The 21,635-nt window shown below is 43.0% G+C and overlaps 1 protein-coding gene across 3 annotated transcripts; it reads left to right on the forward strand.

The window, feature by feature from the left end:
• Positions 1-7,074: 7,074 nt before the first annotated feature.
• Tmem100 (transmembrane protein 100) lies at positions 7,075-13,643 on the forward strand. 3 transcript variants are annotated; one of them, XM_013077801.3, is made up of 3 exons: positions 7,075-7,255; positions 10,766-10,917; positions 12,381-13,643. In XM_013077801.3, exon 3 carries the CDS (start codon positions 12,446-12,448, stop codon positions 12,848-12,850), a length of 405 nt encoding a protein of 134 aa, XP_012933255.1. In that variant the 5' UTR covers positions 7,075-7,255; positions 10,766-10,917; positions 12,381-12,445; the 3' UTR covers positions 12,851-13,643. The 3 variants fall into 3 exon arrangements, 2 of the variants coding, with proteins under 2 accessions (XP_012933255.1, XP_021095757.1); XR_015447833.1 differs by lacking the exon at positions 7,075-7,255 and adding an exon at positions 7,303-7,682; XM_021240098.2 differs by lacking the exon at positions 7,075-7,255 and having other exon boundaries at positions 10,667-10,917; positions 12,209-13,643.
• The last annotated feature ends 7,992 nt before the right edge of the window (positions 13,644-21,635 follow it).

The raw sequence follows: 21,635 nt of genomic DNA on the forward strand, positions 1-21,635 counted from the left end.
GGCAATTATTGCATGGTTTCTCTTTTTCTGGCAAAATGATCATTTCAAAACCTAAGAGTTTATTCTGGGGTGAGTAAATACTCTTTATGAGCTCCAGAGAGTAAGTCCATCATCTGACTGTAATGCTCCCCCCAGGGTTGTGAAGATAAGCTTGAGGTCAGGTACTGGTTACAGTCCAAGTCTCTACCATTGTCCAATATATGGCCCAGGACAAGTCTCCTAACCTCTTCATTTGTATCACAGGACTATTTCTGGTATCTAACTCTTCTATTATTTGCATTAAATGAAGTAATAAATCTATAAAAGCTGTACAACATAAAGTAAGTACACAATAAATATTTGTGTTATTAGACAGACTGAGTGGCTGGCTCAGCATAGTAGCTACCATGCAAAGAATACTGAACAAATGCCAGTAACAATTGAAGGATTATAATGGAATTATAATTATAAAAATATATGCCACATATTGTATAATCATGTATTATAGGGCCGGGGATTTAGCTCAGTGGTGCTCCACCTGCCTTCGAAGCACGAAGTCCTGAGTTCGATCCCCAGAGCTGCAAAAAACAAACACACACACACAAAAAATATCATGTATTATACCATATAACATCCTATATTATAATTACGTTGTTAAAAATACAAAAAATTAATTAATGTAGTTAGCACTAAGTATCTAAATCTCAGGATCTTGCACTTGCGAGGCAGGCGGTGGCACCACTGAGCTAAATCCCTGGCATACTATTTGGTAATACCAATTTTCTGTTGTTGGTGGTTTTTTTTGCAGTACCAGAAATCAAACTCAGGACCTTGTGCTTGCAAGGCAGGCACATTGCCACTGAGCTAAATCCCTGGCCCTCCAAGTTTTCAAATTTACATTTGGAAAAAAAAACACAAAAAAACCCAAATTTACATTTGGTTTCAATGTAAAGTCATTCTTTTGCTATATGTTCATTTATATGTAAAAGACAGATCCTGTCTTTAAGGAAATTCTAGGAGATCTCTGAGCCAATACAATCTTGGTAAACCCCATTATGAAGGCTTCCTTGCCGGGGATTTAGCTCAGTAGTTCTGGCACCTGCCTCACAAGCGCAAGGTCCCAAGTTCGATCCCTGGTACCAAAAACAAAAACAGTGAAATGAAGGCTTCCTTGCCTTACATGAGACTCAAAATATTGCATTTCTAAAGAAATCCAGAGTGCACTTGAATTGCTTTTTTGTGTGTGTAAGTATTAATTCATGGGGCAACATAAAATTAGTTCTTGGTAAGGCAAAGGGTGTTTTTCCACATATGAAATGAGGAAGTTGGAGTCTTCTATATGAACCAATCTACAGAAGCAGTAGCCTGGGGTAGTGAGCAATAAGTGGGGAAAACATTTTCTTTACCAGAAAACATCTATGGGATGCTTTTTGCACCTCTGGCACTGTACAAAAGGAATTGTATAGTTATGTTCTTTTTTCTTTCTTTCTTTTTTTTGGTACCAAGACTCAAACTCAGGACCTTGCACTTTCAAGGCAGGCAGCGAGCTAAATCCCCGGCCCTCTTTTTTCAAGTAATATTAAATTGAATGTATGTTAGATATATTCTTCACATATAGTCAGTACAAGTGAAGGCTCAAATTGGAGTTCTTAAAATATTTCATTGTTCTGTGCAGATGGCGATCTCAAATCACTCGTGTGTATATCAACAGTTATGTGTTTATTGAATAAAGTGAATTATAATGTGATTCATAATTTTAGTGGAAAATTTACCTGTGAGGCTGTAGCAGCATTAACAATCTGGGCAATAAATCATAAGTGGTCAATCAATGATGTGAACTTTCTTTAGCATTTGCCTCTGCACTGGAGAAGTGAATAGCTATGCTAATGAAATTAAATGCATGTCCTCCACTTCATACCTTCTCTTTGTCTTGGCCCCTATAGTTTTGCTGATGTCACCACACCATTGATCATCTAGAATATAAAAACTTGCAAACTTTTCTCCCTTGCTTGCCTCCCTAACATGAAATTCACTGCCAGGTGTTGTAGCCAAGCTTTGAAAGGGAATAGATTTAATACAGGATACATAATTTTAGTATACGTGCTGCTAAAGCGAGCACCAGGATACATAATTTATAAGATTATTTTATAATATTCACCCCAAAAGAAAAATGCAGGAGTGCAAAAGATCTGTCCACACACAGGATCTGAAGAATCCAGCCGAGGGCCTGGTTCCCTCCGCTATGTCCTACATAAGTCCAGCTGAAGGCCTAGAGCCCAAGGCAATGTCTCATGCAAGTCCATATCAAGAATCTGCACCGGAAAGACCCAAAGGCAGTGGTGGAAAAAGCCTGCGTCACCAGCAGGGTAAAGAGTCTACGGCACCAAGCTGAGGGATTTGCACTGGAGCCAAGAAGCAACACTTAAGGCAAAGACCAGAGCTCCTCTGATGAGAACAGCAGCCATTCCCAAAGACAGCAAGCACCTGAGCTCCTCCAAAGACAAGAACAGCCAAGTCCTCATTAGGAAAATCACCCGTGGCAAATTTCTCCAAGACAATCAGCAGCAAACAATCTTTCCCTCTAGTTCTCTTTTTATGACATTGGCAACAATCCTCAGATGGGTCCTCCACACCCAGAACCATGATGTCTCAGTTCAGCTGGGTGTTCCAAGTTGCCCACTAGTTAATCCACCACACCAAGTTTTACTGATTCTACCATTGAAGTAATTTCCCACATTTGTGGGACAGTTGTCCACATTTTCCATTATCAAGTTCCCAGTGCCTCTCACCTGAACATCACAAAGGCTTCCTAACTAGTGTCCCAGCCTCCTCTCCTCTGCCCTCCTGTCCTCCTCCCCCAGCACTGTTACACCAGGTCATTGCTTCTAAGGCACAGAGGGGATTATGACATCCTGTTCAAAACCACATTGCTCTCAAAATGAAGCCCAAACTCATCATTGAGGCAGTAACCTGACCATAAACCATTTCCAGTCTTACTTGGACTCTTTGTCTGTTCTGTGCTCTCTAAACTTCGGCTGAACAAGCTATGCAATGCTCTTTATAGAAGGCTTGGGCTTTTCAAAGCTGTGTTGGATATAGGTTGTTCATTCCACCAAGCAAAGCTCTCTTGCTCTCTTGCTCTTTACTTACAATGTCAAACACCTGTCTATCATGAAACTTCTACCCCTACCCCTTCCCCCTACACATCTTGACCAGAACTGGTAACTTCTCCCTGGACCTCTCAAATGCTGTTATTCTCTCCAGGTTCCCTGCACTGGTGTGCCCACAGCCTTCCTGCCCAGGACTGTGAGCCCTCTAAGAGGAGAGGCCTTGCTTTCTTTCACCAGTGTTTTGCATCTGCTCAGCTAGAACTGAGCAAGTTCCTGGCCTTCGAAAGGAGTACAGTAAATACTGGCAGAACTGAAATGCTCCTGAAGGGAGAGGAAAAACATGGTGAGCCCTCTAATGGCTCTCCTACCATAGTTTCTTCCACAGGCTCTTCAGGAACCAGCGGCATCTGTCCTCACCTCAAACTTACCCAAGGGTGCTCAGTAACACAGCTCTGTTTCAATGCTCAGAAACAAAACACAGTTTAATCATTAAACCTCTTTTCAGAGAACTAGAGATGCCCCTAAAGCTGTAGGTCCCCTTTTCCAGAGCATTTTCCCAAAATTGATCCCAGAGAGAGCATGCCAACTTGCATGTAAGAGAAGGAGGTGGAAGAAACTGAAGCCCAGTTAGGAGCATGCACTTAATCTAATGAAAGCCAGGAGGCAATGGGTGCTACAGCACAACGTAGAACAGAGGCTCCTACTTGTGAGCCCCTAGTGGTGGATTCTGGGAAGGTACTTAACCCTGGTGAGTTCCAGGGGCCCCTTCACCTGTAAATTAAAATACAGATTCCTGAGATGCCCTCTGTGTGATGCATAATCGATGCTTGGCAAGTGTTATGGACTCTTTCCTCTTCCTGCCAAGTGCATTGTGTGTTGTGGGAGTCCACATGGACTGAAGGCGCTAGCTCTGGAGTTAACACCTGAGGACACTCTGCATCTTCATTTCTTTCTCCACAAAATAGAAATAACAAAGCTGCTTGTTGTGAAAATACACTCAGTGCTTCTCTGTGCGCACCAATCACAGAGCTCTTGGTTTAGTGTCATGTTCATCACTAGGAGGAAGGCTAGCCCCAATGGCCCGTCTCGAGCCAGTCATTTTAAGACCTGCCCTAGCTATATAACTGCAGGTCAGAAGATATTTCCTGCTCTATGAATATGGAAGAGAGACGAGCTAACTGACTTTTACAGGGATGCCAGATATGATTAGTTTTAAGGAACTTTACAAGTTGCAGAGTGGTTTCCAATCCCCAGCACAAGATCAAAGCCTGAAAATATGGCTGATTAGGAGTGGACTGGTGCTACATAATATTTGTATACAGTATTTTATGGGCAGGATGAGGGGTATATGTCACCAAGGGCTGAGGGAACTGCTTCAGCAAACAGGATAGAAGGGCTTCATGTCGCCAGATATAGGGGTAAGGGGCACAAGGACACTGTGGTGCCTTCCCTTTTCTTCCCTTCCCTTCCCTTTCTTTCCCTTCTCCTCCTTTCCCTGGAAAAAAGCAAGGATGGTGGGTTTCCTACATGGCCCAGCCTAGGTGACCTATAGTCACAATGGGAGGCTGGTCTTGGTGGTGTGCACTCGTGTTAAAAATGCGCCAGTCCAGTTCATTATAACTCTTTACTTTTGTGCTTCCTTATGATAGGCCTCCAAAGAATAACGTACAGGAATATAAAGGATTGTGAAACATGTATGGGGACGTATCGGGATTATAGAAGTCTCAGCATATACTTTGGTTTTAAATAAGAAAACGGGTGCCAGGTGTGGTGGCTCATGCTTGTAATCCTGGCACTGTAGAGGCTGAGGCAGGAGCACCCTAAGTTTAAGGCCAGCCTGGATTACATAGTGAGGCCCTGTTTAAAAAAAAAAAGGATTTTTGTCACCTGAGGCCAGAATGACAATTAAGGATTTGTCTGTGGGGTGGAGGTGGGGGACTTATGGCTGGGGATTTAATTCAGGACCTTCACACAGTGTCGTAGTTACTTTTTCTTGTTGCTGAGACAAAATGTCTGAACCCCAAAGTTAAAAGAGGAAAGATTTATTTAGCTCACAGTTTATAGAAGTTTCAGTTCTAAGGGCTGGCTCCAAGGCAGGGTGGCATTGCAGAGGAGAAACAGTTCATGGCAGGCAGAAGTCAGGAAAGTAGTGAAGAAGCAAAGTAGCAAGCAACAAGCCACAAATGATAAGCAGAGACCTTCTTTCTGACCCTTATATTTTATCCAATCTACTCTCCCTTAGGGGGAGTAGCAGCACACCATGAACCAATCCCAGCACCATCGTTGATCCCAGCAGGACACACTCTAGATCCAGCTACCTCTGAAAAGCCCTGCCTATGACCCCATGAGGCTTTGGAGGTATACCTAGACACAAGCCATAATATGCTGAGTTATAGTCCCAGAATTTTTCCATTTTTCATTTTGAGACAGGGTCTTGCTAAGTTGCTGAGTTGCCCAGGCTGAGCTTAAACTTGAAATCCTCCAGAGTGCTGGAATTATGGGCATGCACCGCCATACCCAGCTGACACTTACTACTTGTTGAAGTGTGAGCTGGTTTACTTAGCCCTCCTACAAGTACACTGCACCATCTTACTTGTGTGAACCAGTCTGGTCATGTTTGTGTGATCTTTTACAGGTACTCAGAACAAAATGGACAAGAGACTATAGGGCCGTGATGTGTATCTAAAAGATCTGTTATCTTTCTCTGCTCCCCATATCTGATGAGGTTCCAGTATCTGGAAACTGACCAGCAAATAATAAAATACATTTATATCCAAGGCATACCTACTGTTCTTGTTACTATCAGATATTTCTATTTGATGTCCTAGACCTCAAAGAAAAGTGCCTTGGACAGAAAGAAAAAGGAGGCAAGGGGGAATGATAACATGAAATGAACACAAAAGCGCTGATCACTTTCCAAGTTTTCCATGATTTCAGAACATAAGTGCACACACGCCCTTAAAAGAAGCATTAGAAAGGAGAAAAACTGGCCAGCTTCCCGAATCCCATTGGTTGGCGATGCCTGAGATCAAAGGTGTGCAGTGATTGGATACAGGGCTGGGGGGAACTGGCATCTTCCAGGCTGCTGGAAATGAGCCAGCTCAACCACACTGAGGAAAGCAAACTGAAAGTGAATATGGGTGAATAATCAAATGCTCATGGGGGGACCGCTTCACAAAATGCAAAGCTTAAGGTTCCCCAAGGAGACATCATTTCTGGGTCTTCAGCAGGGTGTATGTTCAATAGCAAAACCAAAACGTTCCCTTTCCAACCTAGAGCCCAGGTTTCTACTGAAGGGAAATGATGAATGATTTCTTTGTCCTGGAATTCACCATCCTCCCTGCCTTCTTTCAGTTCCATGCCCACCCTCCCCCCAGCAAATCACTTTGTCTTATTTCTAAGAAAAATGTTTTTTTTTTACTTAATCTGGGAGAGTTTCTTCTGCACCATTAAGTTCCCAGCTCTGGTCTGTGATGACTTTGGTAGCCTTAGTCCCCGAGAGACGTGATTTTCCAAGACACCATCATTTCCTTGCATTCTCTGATGAAAAGCTGGTTTTAGACAGAAGGTCCACATAGGTGCCAAACAGCATTTTTACCAAGAACCCTTATCTTCCTCTTACTCCTTTTTTTTTTTTTGGTACCGGGGATCGAACTAGGGTCCTTGCGCTTGCGCAGCAGGCAGCAAAACCACTGAGCTAAATCCCCGGCCCCTCCTCCTTCTCCTCTTACTACCTGCATGTGACCGTGTTACAGCCCCTCTCACCCTCAAACCCTTCCCAAATCCCACACCCCCAGGAGCATAGAAAAAATCTTACAAAGGAATTATTTACTGTAGGGCCACATGATTACAGATGCTCAGTATCATCATGGGAGCTTTAGGTAGGGAAAACTTGGGAAATGAATGCCTGAATAAGGGTATAAAAGAGACAAAGAAAGAGAGGTGTTTCTTTTCTAAATTTGTGCTCTTCTTAAAAAATATACATTACATTCTCATAAAGGAAAATACAGCCGCATTTAAAGGATTTCCTTTCACCAAATTGTCTCCGGTCCCTTAATTGTATTTAAGCCTGGCTGAGTACTTTGTTTACGGTCCCTAGTGCCGGTTGCGTCTCCCTCTGGCTTGCTGGGCTGGCAGTGGTCTCAGTCTCATTCTGGCGGAGAAAGGTAAGGATCTTTTCCTTGCTCTTTGAAAGATCTGGGAGAGAAATGCAGAATGCAGACGGGGATTGGGAGCGGGGAGGACTGATATCATGTATGCATCTGAGGCTCTCAGAAAAGTTCGGCAAACTTAAAGGAGACTCCTCAAAGCTCCGTGCTTTAAGAAAAAGAGCCTGCGAATTTTCCCCTCCCTGCTGGAAGGATAGGTTTTGGCAGAAAATAGGCTGGTTGTGTTTTGGGTGAAATGTTGCTCTTGGGGACAGCAGGTGGCCCTGCAGGGATCCCAGAACGGGTTTAATCCTCACAGGAAAGGGGTGCAAGAAGAATAAACATTCCCAAGCATTAGGCAGTGATCGCCCGGAGTCCTCTCTGAATTTCCATTTGAAGATGTAAAGTTTCTTAAAGCTGTGTGTGACAGTGGTTACCATGAAAGGTATCTGTTCTTCTGATAGCATTTCTGCTCCATCCCAGAGCTTCTTAGTTCATTGAATTTATCAATAGGAATTGCTTATTTGCTTGCAGTCTGGAGCTGTGTGTTTGCATACCTAGGCAGATGGGCACTTGCCACCCTGTAGATGTAGAAAGAGGGTGTGGGGTAGGGGTCACCTGGAGCCTGGGAAGGTCAAAGCTTGGCATCAGAAGTACGTGTAGGGGTCGGGGATGTGGCTCAGTGGCACCACAGCCTGCCTCGCAAGCTCAAGGTCCTGAGTTCGATCCCTGGTACCGGAAAAAAAAAAAAGAAGAAGAAAGAAGGTGAAGGGGAAGGCAAAAGGGAAGGGGAAGGGGAAGGCGGAGGAGGAGCAGGAGGAGGAGGAGGAGAAGGAGGAGGAGGGGAACTTGCAAACCTCCCCATGCTCCCAGGGAGCAGTCACACTCACTGTTGCTCAGTATGGACTAAGCCCAGGGCTCACCATGATAAAAGGCGCTGCCAGCCTCCAGAGGATGATTGGGTAGGGGGGACTGGGGATTGAACCAGGAGTACTGTACCGCTGAGCTATAACCCCAGCCCTTTTAAAAATTATTTTTAATTTTGAGACAAGGTCTCCCTAAGTTGCCCAGGCTGGTCTCACACTTGGGACCCTCCTGCCTCAGCCTCCTGAGTAGCTGATATCCTGAGTGTGTACCACCAACCTCAGCAGGAAGCATGATCTTTCACACCGTAAGGGAGTGCTCAGAGCTTACTTGGAGTTACTGGCTTTTTTCTTTGTTTTGTTCTTTCTTTCTTTTTTTTTTTTGAATTAAGAAAATAGCCTCCCCTGTAGTCCTAGCACTTGGGATAGTAAGGCAGGAGACTGAGTTTGAAGCCAGCGTGGGCTGCCTAGTGAGTTCAAGGCTGGCACAGACTACACAGTGAGACTCTGCCACCCACACACACACACACACACACACACACACACACACAAACAAAGCCCCCAAAGGCGACCATTCTCTGGTGAGAAGATTGCTGCTCTTTTAAGAACCTCCAGGGCCAGGGATTTAGCTCAGTGGCACCACACCTGCCTTGCAAATGTAAAGTCCTGAGTTTGATCCCCAGTACCCCCAACACACCAAAAAAGAACAACCCTCCAATTGAGTAGCCTCACCCCCGTCATCTGTCTTCCAAGAGTGCTTCTGCAAGTTCCGAAATGTCACGCTTCTAAGTATCTCTGATCTTCAAGCACCAGGGACACAGTCTTTGTGCATGATGCTTCTGTCCCGCAGGTCCCATGTCTTAAAACCAGGATGACAGAGGCCGAAGGTGGCTCAGCATGCTGGGCTCCCCTTTCATCTTCAGCTTTTGAGATGAAAAAGCCCTCTTCTGGCTTCCACTCTAGGGGAAAGGGCTTGTGGTCCCTCTCCCTTTGTGACAATACTATCAGAACATTGTTACTAGTCCAGGCTGGGGAGAGTAGGGTGTCACAGAGCAGGTGAGAGGTGGGAGGACATCCCAGCCCTATGCCAGCAACTGCAGAGATCTGACAATTCCAGGGGAAGCAGGAAGATGAATCTCTTCCAAGACTCACTGTGTGTTGGCAGGTTCACTGTATTAAAAGGAGTTAGTAACACTTGCCGGGATTTTAAAAATGGACCACAAAGTACTTTCAGCTACAGAAGTATAGGGATGAGCTTCTAATAGTCTCTTAGGATCATCTTCATTTTTTTCTCAAGAGATGATCCAAGGAGGCTGCATATATTTCAAGTACTTTAAAATTTCAAATAGCTTGTCTGTAAGAGAGCATAAGCCTTTAAGGCCATGTATAGTGGTGGGAAATAGACTTCTTTATTTTTTTAAATTTTTTAGTAGTGCTGAGGATCAAACCCAGGACCTCAGATATCATTGAGCTCCACCGCCAGCCTGGAACACACTTTCAACTTTTACTGTTTGAGAACAGGATGTGTCAAATTGCACATTTGAATGTTTTAAAAGACTTCGCTCCTTCAAGTGGGCCAAGGGACATCTAGGTGGGGACCTTGTCACAGACTTACTGAACCAGAATCTACATGTAATATTGATGTACACATTAATGCCTGGGGCTCAAACTTAGCTTTTCTTTCTGCCCGTGTGATCTTTCTCAGGTTACTTAACCTCTCTGAATCATCATTTCCTCACTTATAAACTAATGAAAATTAATGTTAGTGTGCAGTATTTGGGGGGGGGGGTACCAGGGATCAAACTTCAGACCTTGCTCTTACAAGGCAGGCACTGGAACCACTGAGCTAAATCTCCAGCCCCATTGTGCAGTATTTCTTAACATTAAGCCATGCTCTTTAAATGGCGGTGATGTTAATGATGACAATGATGAGGATTTCAGAGCTGCCAAAGTTACTACATCCTTACTACAACAATCTTGTTTCAGTTAAGCTGACTGGTTTTTTTCCCTTAACCACAAACATTAGCATTCCCCATCCTCATTCCTAAATGAATTAATAGCAAACGGGGGTGGCGTGAGTGATAAGCTTCAGATGACCATATAGACACGACCCAGGAATGTGGCTTTCTGCTGATGTACAGGCTGATTTCACTGCTAATTCTGTGCCTCCCCGGAGTTTCTGCCCTGGGCTCTGCCCCTCTGTGCCTCCCTGGAGCGTCTGCCCTGCGGCTCTGTCTCCTCCCTCAGCTGGGTCTGCTTCGCTGACTCTGGGATTCTCTCCTGAAAACGCCTGATGGGTGGTGGGAGGAAGATCTGGAGGTTGGCTGGGGGAAAATGAGTAATTCAAAGCAGCCTGCTTCTAAACGCTGCAAGAGAAATAAACGTAAAAGCTAGCCTTTGTCTCTGGAGACGCTGTGGAAATGATCCTAACTTTTGGTGTCACGGAGCAGAGTCTGGGGAAGCAGAACTCGGAATCTGCTGGCAAGGAAAAGAACTAGGGGAAAAAAGATAGGGAGGGGCAGACCGGAGGGGGAGGGATAAAAAGAGAGAGAAGGAAAGACAAGCGTCACTTAGGTGGAGAGGTAGCCTGAAAGAAGAGAGACCTCCAGGATTCAAAACCAAACCTACAGTGGAGTCTTTGTGTACTTTTTTCTTTTCCCTCTAGGAGATCCCTGTCTGACCTGTCATTTTCCTGACCACATTGCTATGACAGGCTCGCTCTTTCTCAGAAGTTAAAGGAAGACCCGCAGCTGTGGCTGATTCTTCCCCTCCTCCGAGCCCAGTGGTTTCCCTGGTAATGGACAACCTCCTTCCAAGGTACTGTAAGTAGCTTCGAGACAGAGCTTTTCAGGTTAGCACAACTGCAGCTTTGGGAAGAATTTCTTTTTTGTTTTTGTTTTTGTTTTTTTAGTCTGCAGAAATGATATCAAATATCCTCTAACTGGCCTAGCAAGATTTATAGTGTCATTGAACAACAGTGATTTAATCTGTTGATTAGAATTTACAAACAAGCAGGCTGCTGTAACAGTTTCATTGCTCAGGGAGTGGTATTTTGATCAACCAGGGTTGGGAAGAACCAGCGATATTTGATTTGAGGTTGCATTAATTTTCAATTGATGCTTAATATGTTCAATAGATTAATCTCATTAAAATCACCTCCAGTATCTTCCTGGAAACTCTGGGTCACTATGACTGCTCAAATTCTCTAGGATGCAAAACAGTGACAACATATGGGATCAGGGACAAGACTTCACTGATTTCTCATAGGAGCATTTTAGCCAGATGCTTTTGATCAAGGTTTTTCCTGAAGTTTTCAGGTTGAAAATATTTAGAAAGCAACAAATTTTTGTTTTTGTTTTTGTTTTGTGACAAGTTTTATACATAAAGACACGGGGAAGGAATAACTGTCAAATTTTACTATCTAGCATGCTTATTTAAACACATCGTTGTGTACATAATAGCAAAATTCCTTGCTGAGTTTGAGATAGAATTTGTAAATTAAAAGCAAAGAGTTGATTTTTATCATCAACTTGAAAAACAAACACACAAAATTATTCTCTAGGAAGCTGTTGGATCTTTGTCTTTGTTTTTCCCCTTTCAGATGGACAGGGGTGGTATTGCCACATTTCTGATAACAGATCTTTACCTCATTGACTTTTTTCTGAACTGCCCATCTGCCACTTGGGGTGGTGGGGGGCGGGGATAAAAAGGTTCTAAATGCAAACTGCACCGTGTTTAATAGTAACACAGTTAAGACTTGTTGGCAGTCAGGCGATGGGGAAGAGCATCATTTGTATGCTGGCTGCTGGTCTTGACATCGATTCCGTGAGCAGAGAATGAGTGATGGTTTGGAAAGAATGTGTGTTATGCCCGGCAAAACTGGCAGAGTTGAAATTGCTATGAGTTATGGGATGAACTGTTTTATAATGTGCTCTCCTCTTGAATGAGGCCCTCTTTGGATTCAGATTCAGGCCTTTCTGAGTTTAGAGAAAAGAGAAGCAATGAATAAAGTGAAAAAGCTTATAAAACATCGCAGACTGCCAGAGCATATTAAAACACTGAAAAAGGTTTCTTGCTTTTAATGTCTTTTCCTTTTTATGTTTAACAGCTTCATCTAGCTTTTTTTGCTCAAATGCCAAGGGAATGCAACCGATTTGAAAAAAGTGAAGTTGATTTGCACATGCATTGATCCATCAGGAAGGGAAGTGCTTCTCCTTCCTTCCACAGGCAGGGCTCATGCTGATTCAGTGAGGTGATACTATTTCCTGTCTTCTCCACAGCTTCTACCCTGGGGAGACTCTGGAGCTCTAGTCTGTAAACCTAGCTAGGAAGAACCGCTGTAAAAATGACTGAAGAGCCTGTAAAAGAGAGCCCGGGAGTCCCAAAGTCTCCCACGCCAGCGCCGATGGAGAAAAACCCCAAGAGCGAAGTGGTGGTCACCACAGTCCCCCTGGTCAGTGAGGTCCAGCTGATGGCTGCGACAGGGGGTGCTGAGCTCTCCTGCTACCGCTGCATCATCCCCTTCGCCGTGGTGGTCTTCATCACAGGGATAGTGGTCACCGCCGTGGCTTACAGCTTCAATTCCCACGGCTCCATTATCTCCATCTTGGGCCTGGTTCTTCTCTCCTCTGGACTTTTCCTGTTAGCTTCCAGCGCCTTGTGCTGGAAGGTGAGACAAAGGAGAAAGAAAGCCAAGCGACGGGAGAGTCAGACAGCTCTGGTGGCCAATCAAAGAAGCTTGTTTGCTTAAGACTGAATGAGACCAAATGGGAAATGCGGAAGGAAAACCTGCTGTGACTCAGTCAGCCCATTCATCCAGGACCGGCCGGGGAGGGGATGATCTGGCTTTGGAGTAGACTAGAAAAATGGGGGTGGGTTGAAGGGGAAGGCTGGATGTAGTCCTCATTTGTGAGGAACGACCTGTCTTCTTTAATGTCTGCTTTGTGAATGCCTTCTTTAATGACAAACTTATTCCTAAGGGCTGTTTACTAAGACAGAAGAATCAGCTTTCTCTTTATGTTATACACTTTGCCGGGGGGCATAGGACATACACAGCATTAGGGCCGTGTTTGGTTCACTTTGGGAAGTAGCCAAGGAGTGATGAGAAAATAATGAGATAGTCCTGGGACAAGAGATGCCTGCCTCCAAAAGAAATAACCTGCGCTCTTTAAGAAGCTGTATTATAAAAATGTTCTGCTGAAGGTCTACATTGCCTTGGACTTGACATACTCATAGGAAATTCTAGGATAATATGTTTCCATATGTTGGTTCGCTGGTGTTTCGTTTTTATTTCTCACTTTCCGTAACTCATCACTGGTGGTACTTTACCTTGAAAAATAAACTAATATTTTTTATATTGTAACATTGGACAGTTTTAGGTGATTCTAATGATGAGTCAGAAATAAAATAAAAAGTATAGCTGATAGATGATGTGGGGGGTTAAGTTAATATTAAAATAATCATGTATAGCACTTTTGATGATTTTTATATAAAGGTTTAATGTACATTTTATTCAAAGTAATAAATACTCCTTGCTGCTGAAATTTTTTTTTTTTTCTGCTGAAAATTTTTAAAGAGTTGCTTCTGTTTTAGTTATTTCTATTGCAGTCCCAAATTGTCCATCTTCCCTGTTTTCTTTCTTTCTTTTTTTTTTCATACTGGGGATAGAACTCAGGACCTTGCGCTTGCAAGGGAAGCGCAGTGCCACTGAGCTAAATCCTGGCTTCCCTGTTTTCATTTGCAAAATATTGATTGTGTTTTCTCAAATGGGCGTGTTGCTTCTTGTAAATTTTATTGGAAGATTTTTTAAAATCTTCATTACTTCCGAAGAATAGTATTATTATCCTTACTATATGCTAAGGATTTCTGTGCTATTATCATTATTATTAGTAGTAGTAGCACCAAGGATTGAACTTAGGACCTTGCACTTGTGAGGTAGGTGCAGTGCCACTGAACTAAATCTCTGGGTCTCTATGCCATTATATTTAGGAAATTAATGCCTGGAATCAGAAATTTTATAATGTTCCATTGCGTATGAATTGCATTAGTGCTGAATTAGTCATTAATTATTTGCTTAACACAGGTTTCTGAGCACCAACTATATGCCATGCATTATGTAATCTTGCAGGCAGCTGGCTCCATGGGTTCAAACTGTAAATAAGGTTATTGCTTGAATTCTTCTGTGGACAGTGAACTGTCCCACAATGAAGACTCTGTCCCACAACTCCAACCAGAAATATTCCTCATTCATATAGTTAAACCACATTAAACCAGAGCAAGGAAATAGGCACAAATACTTAAAGCTTGGTTAAAAAAAAAAAAATCAAAGCCAAGCCTAGCACATTCCTTGAAAGGCGTTCTACGAGGGATTTGTATTGAGGAATTTAAGTAAACATGGCAGGAGCCCTCTGGTAAGAGGACTCCCTGGTGCTCGCATAGTTTTAGTAGCTGGAAATGCCTCAATGATTTTAGAAGTAGTCAAGATTCCGCCCAGCCAATGCGCATGAGTGGAACTGTGCCCATTCAATGTCCATGGATAAGGCTGAGTTTGACTCGGCTCTTTCTGCCCCAAGAGAGTCATTCTCCCCACTGCTGTATGAAGAAATTTCTCAAGCAAAATTCAATGTTCTCCAGTCTGTTCCAAACATGTGTATCAATTTTCACTCTCACTCTCACTCCCAAAGCTCCACCAAGTTAGCCAGACTATTTGCCATTCCTGCAAGGGCTCTGGTTTTCCTGCCTTCCTGTCTGTCCAGAGTTCTCTTTTCCCTCCGCTATAATGATAATGCCACCCTTTCCTCCATCGCAAGCCACCCCAGTCCTGGTTTGTGTCACCACTCCCACTCCGATGCCCTCTTCTGAAAGCCTCCCTTTATCTGAGTAACTGCTCTCTCACCGGTTATTATCTCTTCAGTCTCTGAAGATGCCACTCACTTCCTCTCAGGTTGGTGGTATAATATTTCATTCCACTTCCAAAGTCCCTTAGAAATGTGGAATGTCCTTTTCGTTAACTCTAATGTTATATTTAACGTTAAGTCTCATAAGGAACGCCACATGAACCTAACTGAGATACTAAGTGAACTCAAGAATGAAAAATCAGAAAGTGTTATTTGGTGCTAAGGACTTTTGGGGCGGGGGGTTTGCTGAAGACTGAATCCATCTCATACTTGTTACTAAGCAAGCACTGTACCACTGAGATAAATTTTCAACCCCTAAAAACCTTATGTTTAACTGAGAACTTTCCCCCAGATAGATCATCCCACTCCACCTGCCTCTAGTATAAGCACTAGGTCTAGATGAGTATTTACTACCTTTGTACCTTCAGCTAGACCTGACCTCCTGCTCATCCACTCTTGAAAAGCAAACTCATGAATTATTTCCGGCCACCAGGGGGCCTCATATTGCAACCTGGGTCCTGGACTAATGTGGAAAGAATTATATTGTATGGACCCAAATGGGGTCACATCTGGAGATAGCAATGTTTCTCCTAGCTGTGAGGAGTTGGAGGAGATTCTCCCATTGCCGGACCCCCTATTCTCTTCCCTAAATCACCTTACAGTGGCCATCTCAGGGCTCTTCCAGCATGGCAAGGACTTGCCCTATCTGCGGAACCTCCTTCCAGTCACATTCAAAGGTGTGCACCCCTGCCAAGCTATAAGGCACAGGGATGATCCTACTAACCATGAACGACAACTCCCAGGAGGAAGACTAGCCTTGAATTATAATCACAGTTCTCCTATAACCTGTCCTCACTGAGCCACATGTAGCTTCATGAACGGTTCTATTGTACACAGGTGAGTGTTAAATGTGTGCATAGATGATGTCATGTGTATATAAATATATTAAAAAGATCATCTGACCTCATCCCCACCCATTAGGAATCAGCCAAATCAATGGCAGGGTTGCCCCCTCCCTGACCATCCCAGAGTGTACAAGGACAATACCTAATTTAACCTGGCCTGAGGGTTTCTAGCTCAGGCTAGGAGGACTGATGTCTGAAGACTCTGCTCTCCCCACTTTACTGTCTTTGTTAATCTAGGGAACCTTGCCTAAAGAGGGTGCTCAAGATCATGTGGTCTTTTCACCTCCATTCACTCAGGGAAGGGGGAAGGAAGACGGTGAAGAGGAGGAAGAGTTACAGAAGGAGGAAGAGGAAGATAAGTAGGCAGATGATAGATAGATAAATAGATATAGGCAGGTTTCCTGCAAAGCATTATGGTCTTGAACTTTGAAGATGTCATTATGTATGCCAGCCCTCCCGTTAAACTAGCCAGATGATCTCTAGAAGTTAAGCTTCATCACTGAATAAGATTAGTTATAAAGAAACAATTTGGATTTTATAAACTAACACATACTACCAAATTGTAAAATTGCTATTAATAATAACATGTAATGTTGATTTTGGCTTCCTTCTCTACTGAATGTCCCAACACGTGGTTAAACATCAAGCTGCCCTCTGTTTTGATTAAGTGGCTTTTATAGTCACTTTGTTTAACTTCTACATTATCCACAGACTTTCTCAGCCCAAAATAATCTGGGGAAAACAGCTGTCCCAAAGATGAATAATAACGGGTTTTTAAATGTTGTTCCAATCTTCAGCATTTCCACGTATATTGGAGTCAACATAAAGGTATACTGTATTTATTATGGAAATTCAACCATGTGCCCTCAACAAAAGAGAAGAAATTTGAAGAAGGATATCCTCCTCTCTGCCTCACTTTTTCTTTCCCCCATTGGCTGACCTTCAGAAAAGAAGACCATGGTATAAATATACAGAGAAACAAAAGCGATAATTCCTTGGCTCCTGCCTTTTGAGTTTCCAAAGGCCTGCATTCCCATCATTTGAAGCCCGGTGAAGGAATTTCTGTGACACTTGATTTTTACATTATTCCCTAACTCTAGTACTTGATCTTATCTATAACAGGACTAAATTGCATCTGATACTACTTGATGTATCCCACCACATTCTAGGACTAGTAGTGTGTGTGTCTACCCTGCTTTGCAATCAAGGATACTGTAGTATCCGAGAGTTGCTGTGACTTGTTTGATCAAGCAAGTAAGATTGAGGCCTGGGGCAAATTAATTGACCAGACATTATACTTATTCGAGTTTCTCAGGCTTTTCAGGCTGCTGTAACAAAAGTACCAGAGACTGGTGGGTTTGTAAACATCACAAATGTATTTCTTACATTTCTGGTGGACATCAAGTTGCTGCACATGCAGTGTCTGCTGAGAGCCTGCTATCTTGTACACAGAACCTTCGTGCTATGCTCTCACATGGTAGAAAGGACAAAGGCATTTTCTGAGACCTTTTTATGGGGTCACTCGTTCCAATCAGAAAGTCTTCACTTTCCTGACCTAATCACCTCCCAGAAGCCCCACTGCCTAATCCCATCATATCAGGGGTTAGATTTCAAGGTATGAGTTTTGAGAGGACACGAACATAGTCTGTAGCACCCAGTTTTAAGCTTAGTCGTAAATCATTTTTAGAATGTCTCTTTAATAAAGGTGTCCTTTCACCTACTTTCAAAAAGCTCTTATTAAATTACAATAGACAGGGGATTTAGCTCAATGGTTCCTCCACCTGCCTCACAAGCGCAAGGTCCCCAGTTTGATCCCTGGTACCAAAAAAAAAAAAATTATAATAGACATAGAAAAAGTACACAGCTCAATGAATTTCTGCAAACCAAACTGCAGAACAAACATCCCAGATGAAGAAATTAATATTTCCAGTACCCCAAAGCTACCTTCATGTATAGTCCCAAGCATTCTCTATCAAGGACCAGTCACTACCTTGACCTCTAACACTTAGTATAGCTGGCCTTTAACTTTGCATAAATGAAATAATACAGTGATACTCTTTGTGCCTGGCCTCTTCTCTGTAATATTTATGACATCCATATCATTATATGTGGTTATAAATGGTTCATTTTCATCGCTGTGTAGAATTCCATCATGCAGGTAGAGGGTCATTTTCTCATACTTAATACTATCAATGGGTAGTCAGTAGTTTCTAGCTTCTACCTGACAAGGATAGTGCTTTTGATATGACCCCCCAAAGGTTCCTGATCCTTGGTATCTGCATACATGCCATGTCATGAAGACAGTCAAGCATCTAGGGAAAAGTCCACATGGAGAGGAACTAAGGCCTCCCAGCCTACAGCCTGAGAAGAACCAATGCTACCAGTAGCTACCTGAGTGAGCTTGGAAGTAGAGCTTCCTTCATAGAATCTTCCACTGACACCTTGACTGAATTCTTATGAGGGACCCTAGCCAGCCGGATCCCCTGGCACACCCTCCCCACAGCCAGAGCTGCTCTGTGACCATCATGGGACCTAAGCACTTTTGTCCTTATGGACCCTTCCCTCCATAAAAGACAGAAAAGAATCCATCTCACTTACTGCAAGAAAGAAATTGTACTAAGTACATATTGTGGACCCCAGGCTCTGGTGTCACTACCTCTAGTGGACCAAATGGCTCTGCACCCAAGGAAGTCACTCCCACATTATTGACCCTTGGAAATGGTGAGATAATAAATGATTGTTTATTTGAAAATTGCTAATTGTTTTAAATGACTAATTTGCTATGCAGAAACAGGAAATTAATATTGTACTGTTATAAAATTTCCTCTATGTGATTGTTTTTCTTCTACATGACTTTTTATTTACATGTGTACATGATTCACTTGGGTACAGAGCTGAGCAGGGGATTCCTGGCTGAAAGGGTAAGTGTGTGTTTAGCTGCTAGACAGTTGCCAAACATGGTGGTTGACTCAATTTTCTGGCCTACTAGCATGATTTAAAAAAACGAGTGTCCTACATCTTCGTTGATGTTTAATATTTTCCATCTTTTTTATTTTAGTCATTCTAATGGGTGTGTAACATCTGCTTGTAAAGTATCTATTTGGGAAAGGGGAAGAGACACAAGAATTTAGGTTGCACAAGGGCAGAGAAGGCTTGAGAACAGAGAAGGAGTCAAAGTGGAAAAATGAAATTTAGATTTGGCCTAAAATCATGTCCCAGAAAGGAGGTTAAATCCATAAGATTCAAACTGATGGCTAGAGGATCAAAAGTTTGGGTTCCCATTCAACATCAACATCTCGGTGTACAAGCATTGGGATCATTAGTGAAAAATATTATCATAACCAGGGGCCAGGGATTTAGCTCAGTGGTTCTACTGCCTGCCTCACAAGTGCGATGTTTCAAGTTTGATCCCCGGTACCAAAAAAAAAAAAAAAGAAAAATATTATTATAACCAAAGTGTTTTTCTTCCTCATATCAACTACTATCTTCCTGAAGACTTTATGGCACAGTGACTACGGTAGTTGGATTGAAAATCCAGCTTTACCAATTACTCTCTGTGTGTCTCTGTACAAGTCAATTTCTCTATGCCTCAGTTGCCTCATAAACAAAATGAGAATCATAACAGTACACCTCACAGAGTTGTAGGAAGCATGAACTGCATTAACCAATAAAGAGTGCTTATGTCAATGCCTGGTACTCAATATATTAGAGTCTGAGGTACTGTAAATATCTATCTCAAAGTTGACTCTAGAGCATAGCTGGCCTATGCTTTGAGTCAGTCTGTGTGACAGAACTAGGAGAGCTTCAAGAAATCAGTTTATGTGGGTCATTAATAGAAATTATTTGACTGCAAAAACAGAGAGAAAAGGAGTTGACAGGGAAATTCATTTTAGGTTATATTTGTCAGGAATCCATATCTCCAAATCCATGAACAATATCAATGGTCTATTTTCACAACCAGAAGCCGTGTTCTGCATGTCATATACAATTTTACATATCTCAAAAAATAACCCTGGTGGTACCCAACTCCTTGATAGAGGGAGGGGTGATTCATGCTCACTTAGAGCTTTAAGGTAGACATAGCATTTGCACTTGCATTGCCTGGCTAAATCCTACCAGAAGCTCTATGAAATGTCACCCTTATTTTCCATGAAGAGGGTGAGGTTTGGTGAGGTTAAATGGTTTCTTTTGAATCAAATAGTCCATGTGTGATAGAAATAAGACTTGGACTCATGTTTGGCTCTGTTGGCCTCAAATCCTTCTTTCCATTCCCTTTTACAGCTGCCTCATTAACCCAGGCAGTGTAGGCTCCTATAAGACACCCACCCTTGGAGCCCATGCCCTTTAGTGAGAGTCATGTAGTTAAGGACGTTTCAACAAGTCCTAGCATTGCTTGGATCTACAGCTGTGTTCTTTCCTATTGGACTAGACATTTTAAAAAACTCTACTGGCAAATTGAGTTGTGCATCAATGTGTAGAATAAGTGTAGAGTTTTAATCATGTAGAAAATATAACATGACTGTGCAAGGAGGCAGTGCTCATTGCACACTAACCAACTCTTACTGCTTTTGAGGTTTCCTGTTGTGCTTGTTTGGGGCTTTGGGGCTTTGTCTTTGTTGTTGTTGTTAAAGGGGAAGGGATTGATTTGGCTTACAGTTTGGAGCGGTTTCCGTAATCAGTGAACTCCAAGGCAGGGACAACAAACAGGCAGGGCAGAGCAGAAACAACATGACACACACAGGGCAGCAAACGTTATATTCATTTTTTTGGTACCGGGGAATCGAACTCGGGACCTTGTGCTTGTGAGGCAGGTGCCAGAGCCACTGAGCTAAATCCCCGGCCCAAGGCAGCAAAAGTAACAAGAGAAGTTAACAGCGTCTCCCTGCCCCTGTTATCTTATTCAGACTACTTAGGGCAGGTAGCACTCACACCCTTAATCCTAGTGCCCTTGAGCCTAGCACTGCATCATGAATCAGTTCCAGCTGCACACACTCTAGATCCAGCCTATGACCACATGAGGCTTTGGGGGAAGATCTAGACCTAGACCGTAACATTCCGCCCCTGGCCCCAAAGACTCATGCCCATCCCTTTATGTAAAAGGCATTGAGTCCAGCTCTAGGAGTTGCCAAAGTCCGAACATTTTCAGGACTGCTGAAAATTCCAAGTCCAAAGTCTTCTCTCAGATTTAAGGCAGACTCTTAGCTGCAAGCCCCCGTACAAATGAAAAGTAAGTTAAACACTTCCAACCTTCAATGGCACAGGATAGACATTTCCATTACAAAAGGTACATAAGGGACCAAAGGAACGGGACCAAAGTAAGTCCCAAATCCAGTGGGGCAAACATTAAATCCCACAGTTCTACTACCAACATCCCCAGCAATCTGTGCCAAGTTGTGGACTCCAGAGGGCTTTGGTGGCTCTGTGGGGCTTTGTCTTTTAATAGTAGAAGCTTACATCTCAGCAGAACTCAAGAGATTATCTGTATCTTGACTGATAATTTTCAAATGGCTGTACAAGCACCAGCTGCATCTGATTCATCCAGGAGCTCAATAAAGACCAGGACTCCCTGGCGCTGGCTCTGGAGATTCCGGGTTGGTAGGGTCAAAGTACGACTCAGGATTCTATTAAAAACCCACAGAATATCCCAGAATGCAAATTACTAACTGCAAGATGATACCATTCATTTCTCAATTGATTTATAATAACCTAGAAGCCTGAAAAATATGGTGTTGAT

This window comes from Heterocephalus glaber, unplaced genomic scaffold (genome assembly GCF_053883595.1).
Source record: "Heterocephalus glaber isolate CG9 unplaced genomic scaffold, H.glaber_assembly_v1.0 deba00001773, whole genome shotgun sequence".
Lineage (NCBI taxonomy): Eukaryota > Metazoa > Chordata > Mammalia > Rodentia > Bathyergidae > Heterocephalus > Heterocephalus glaber.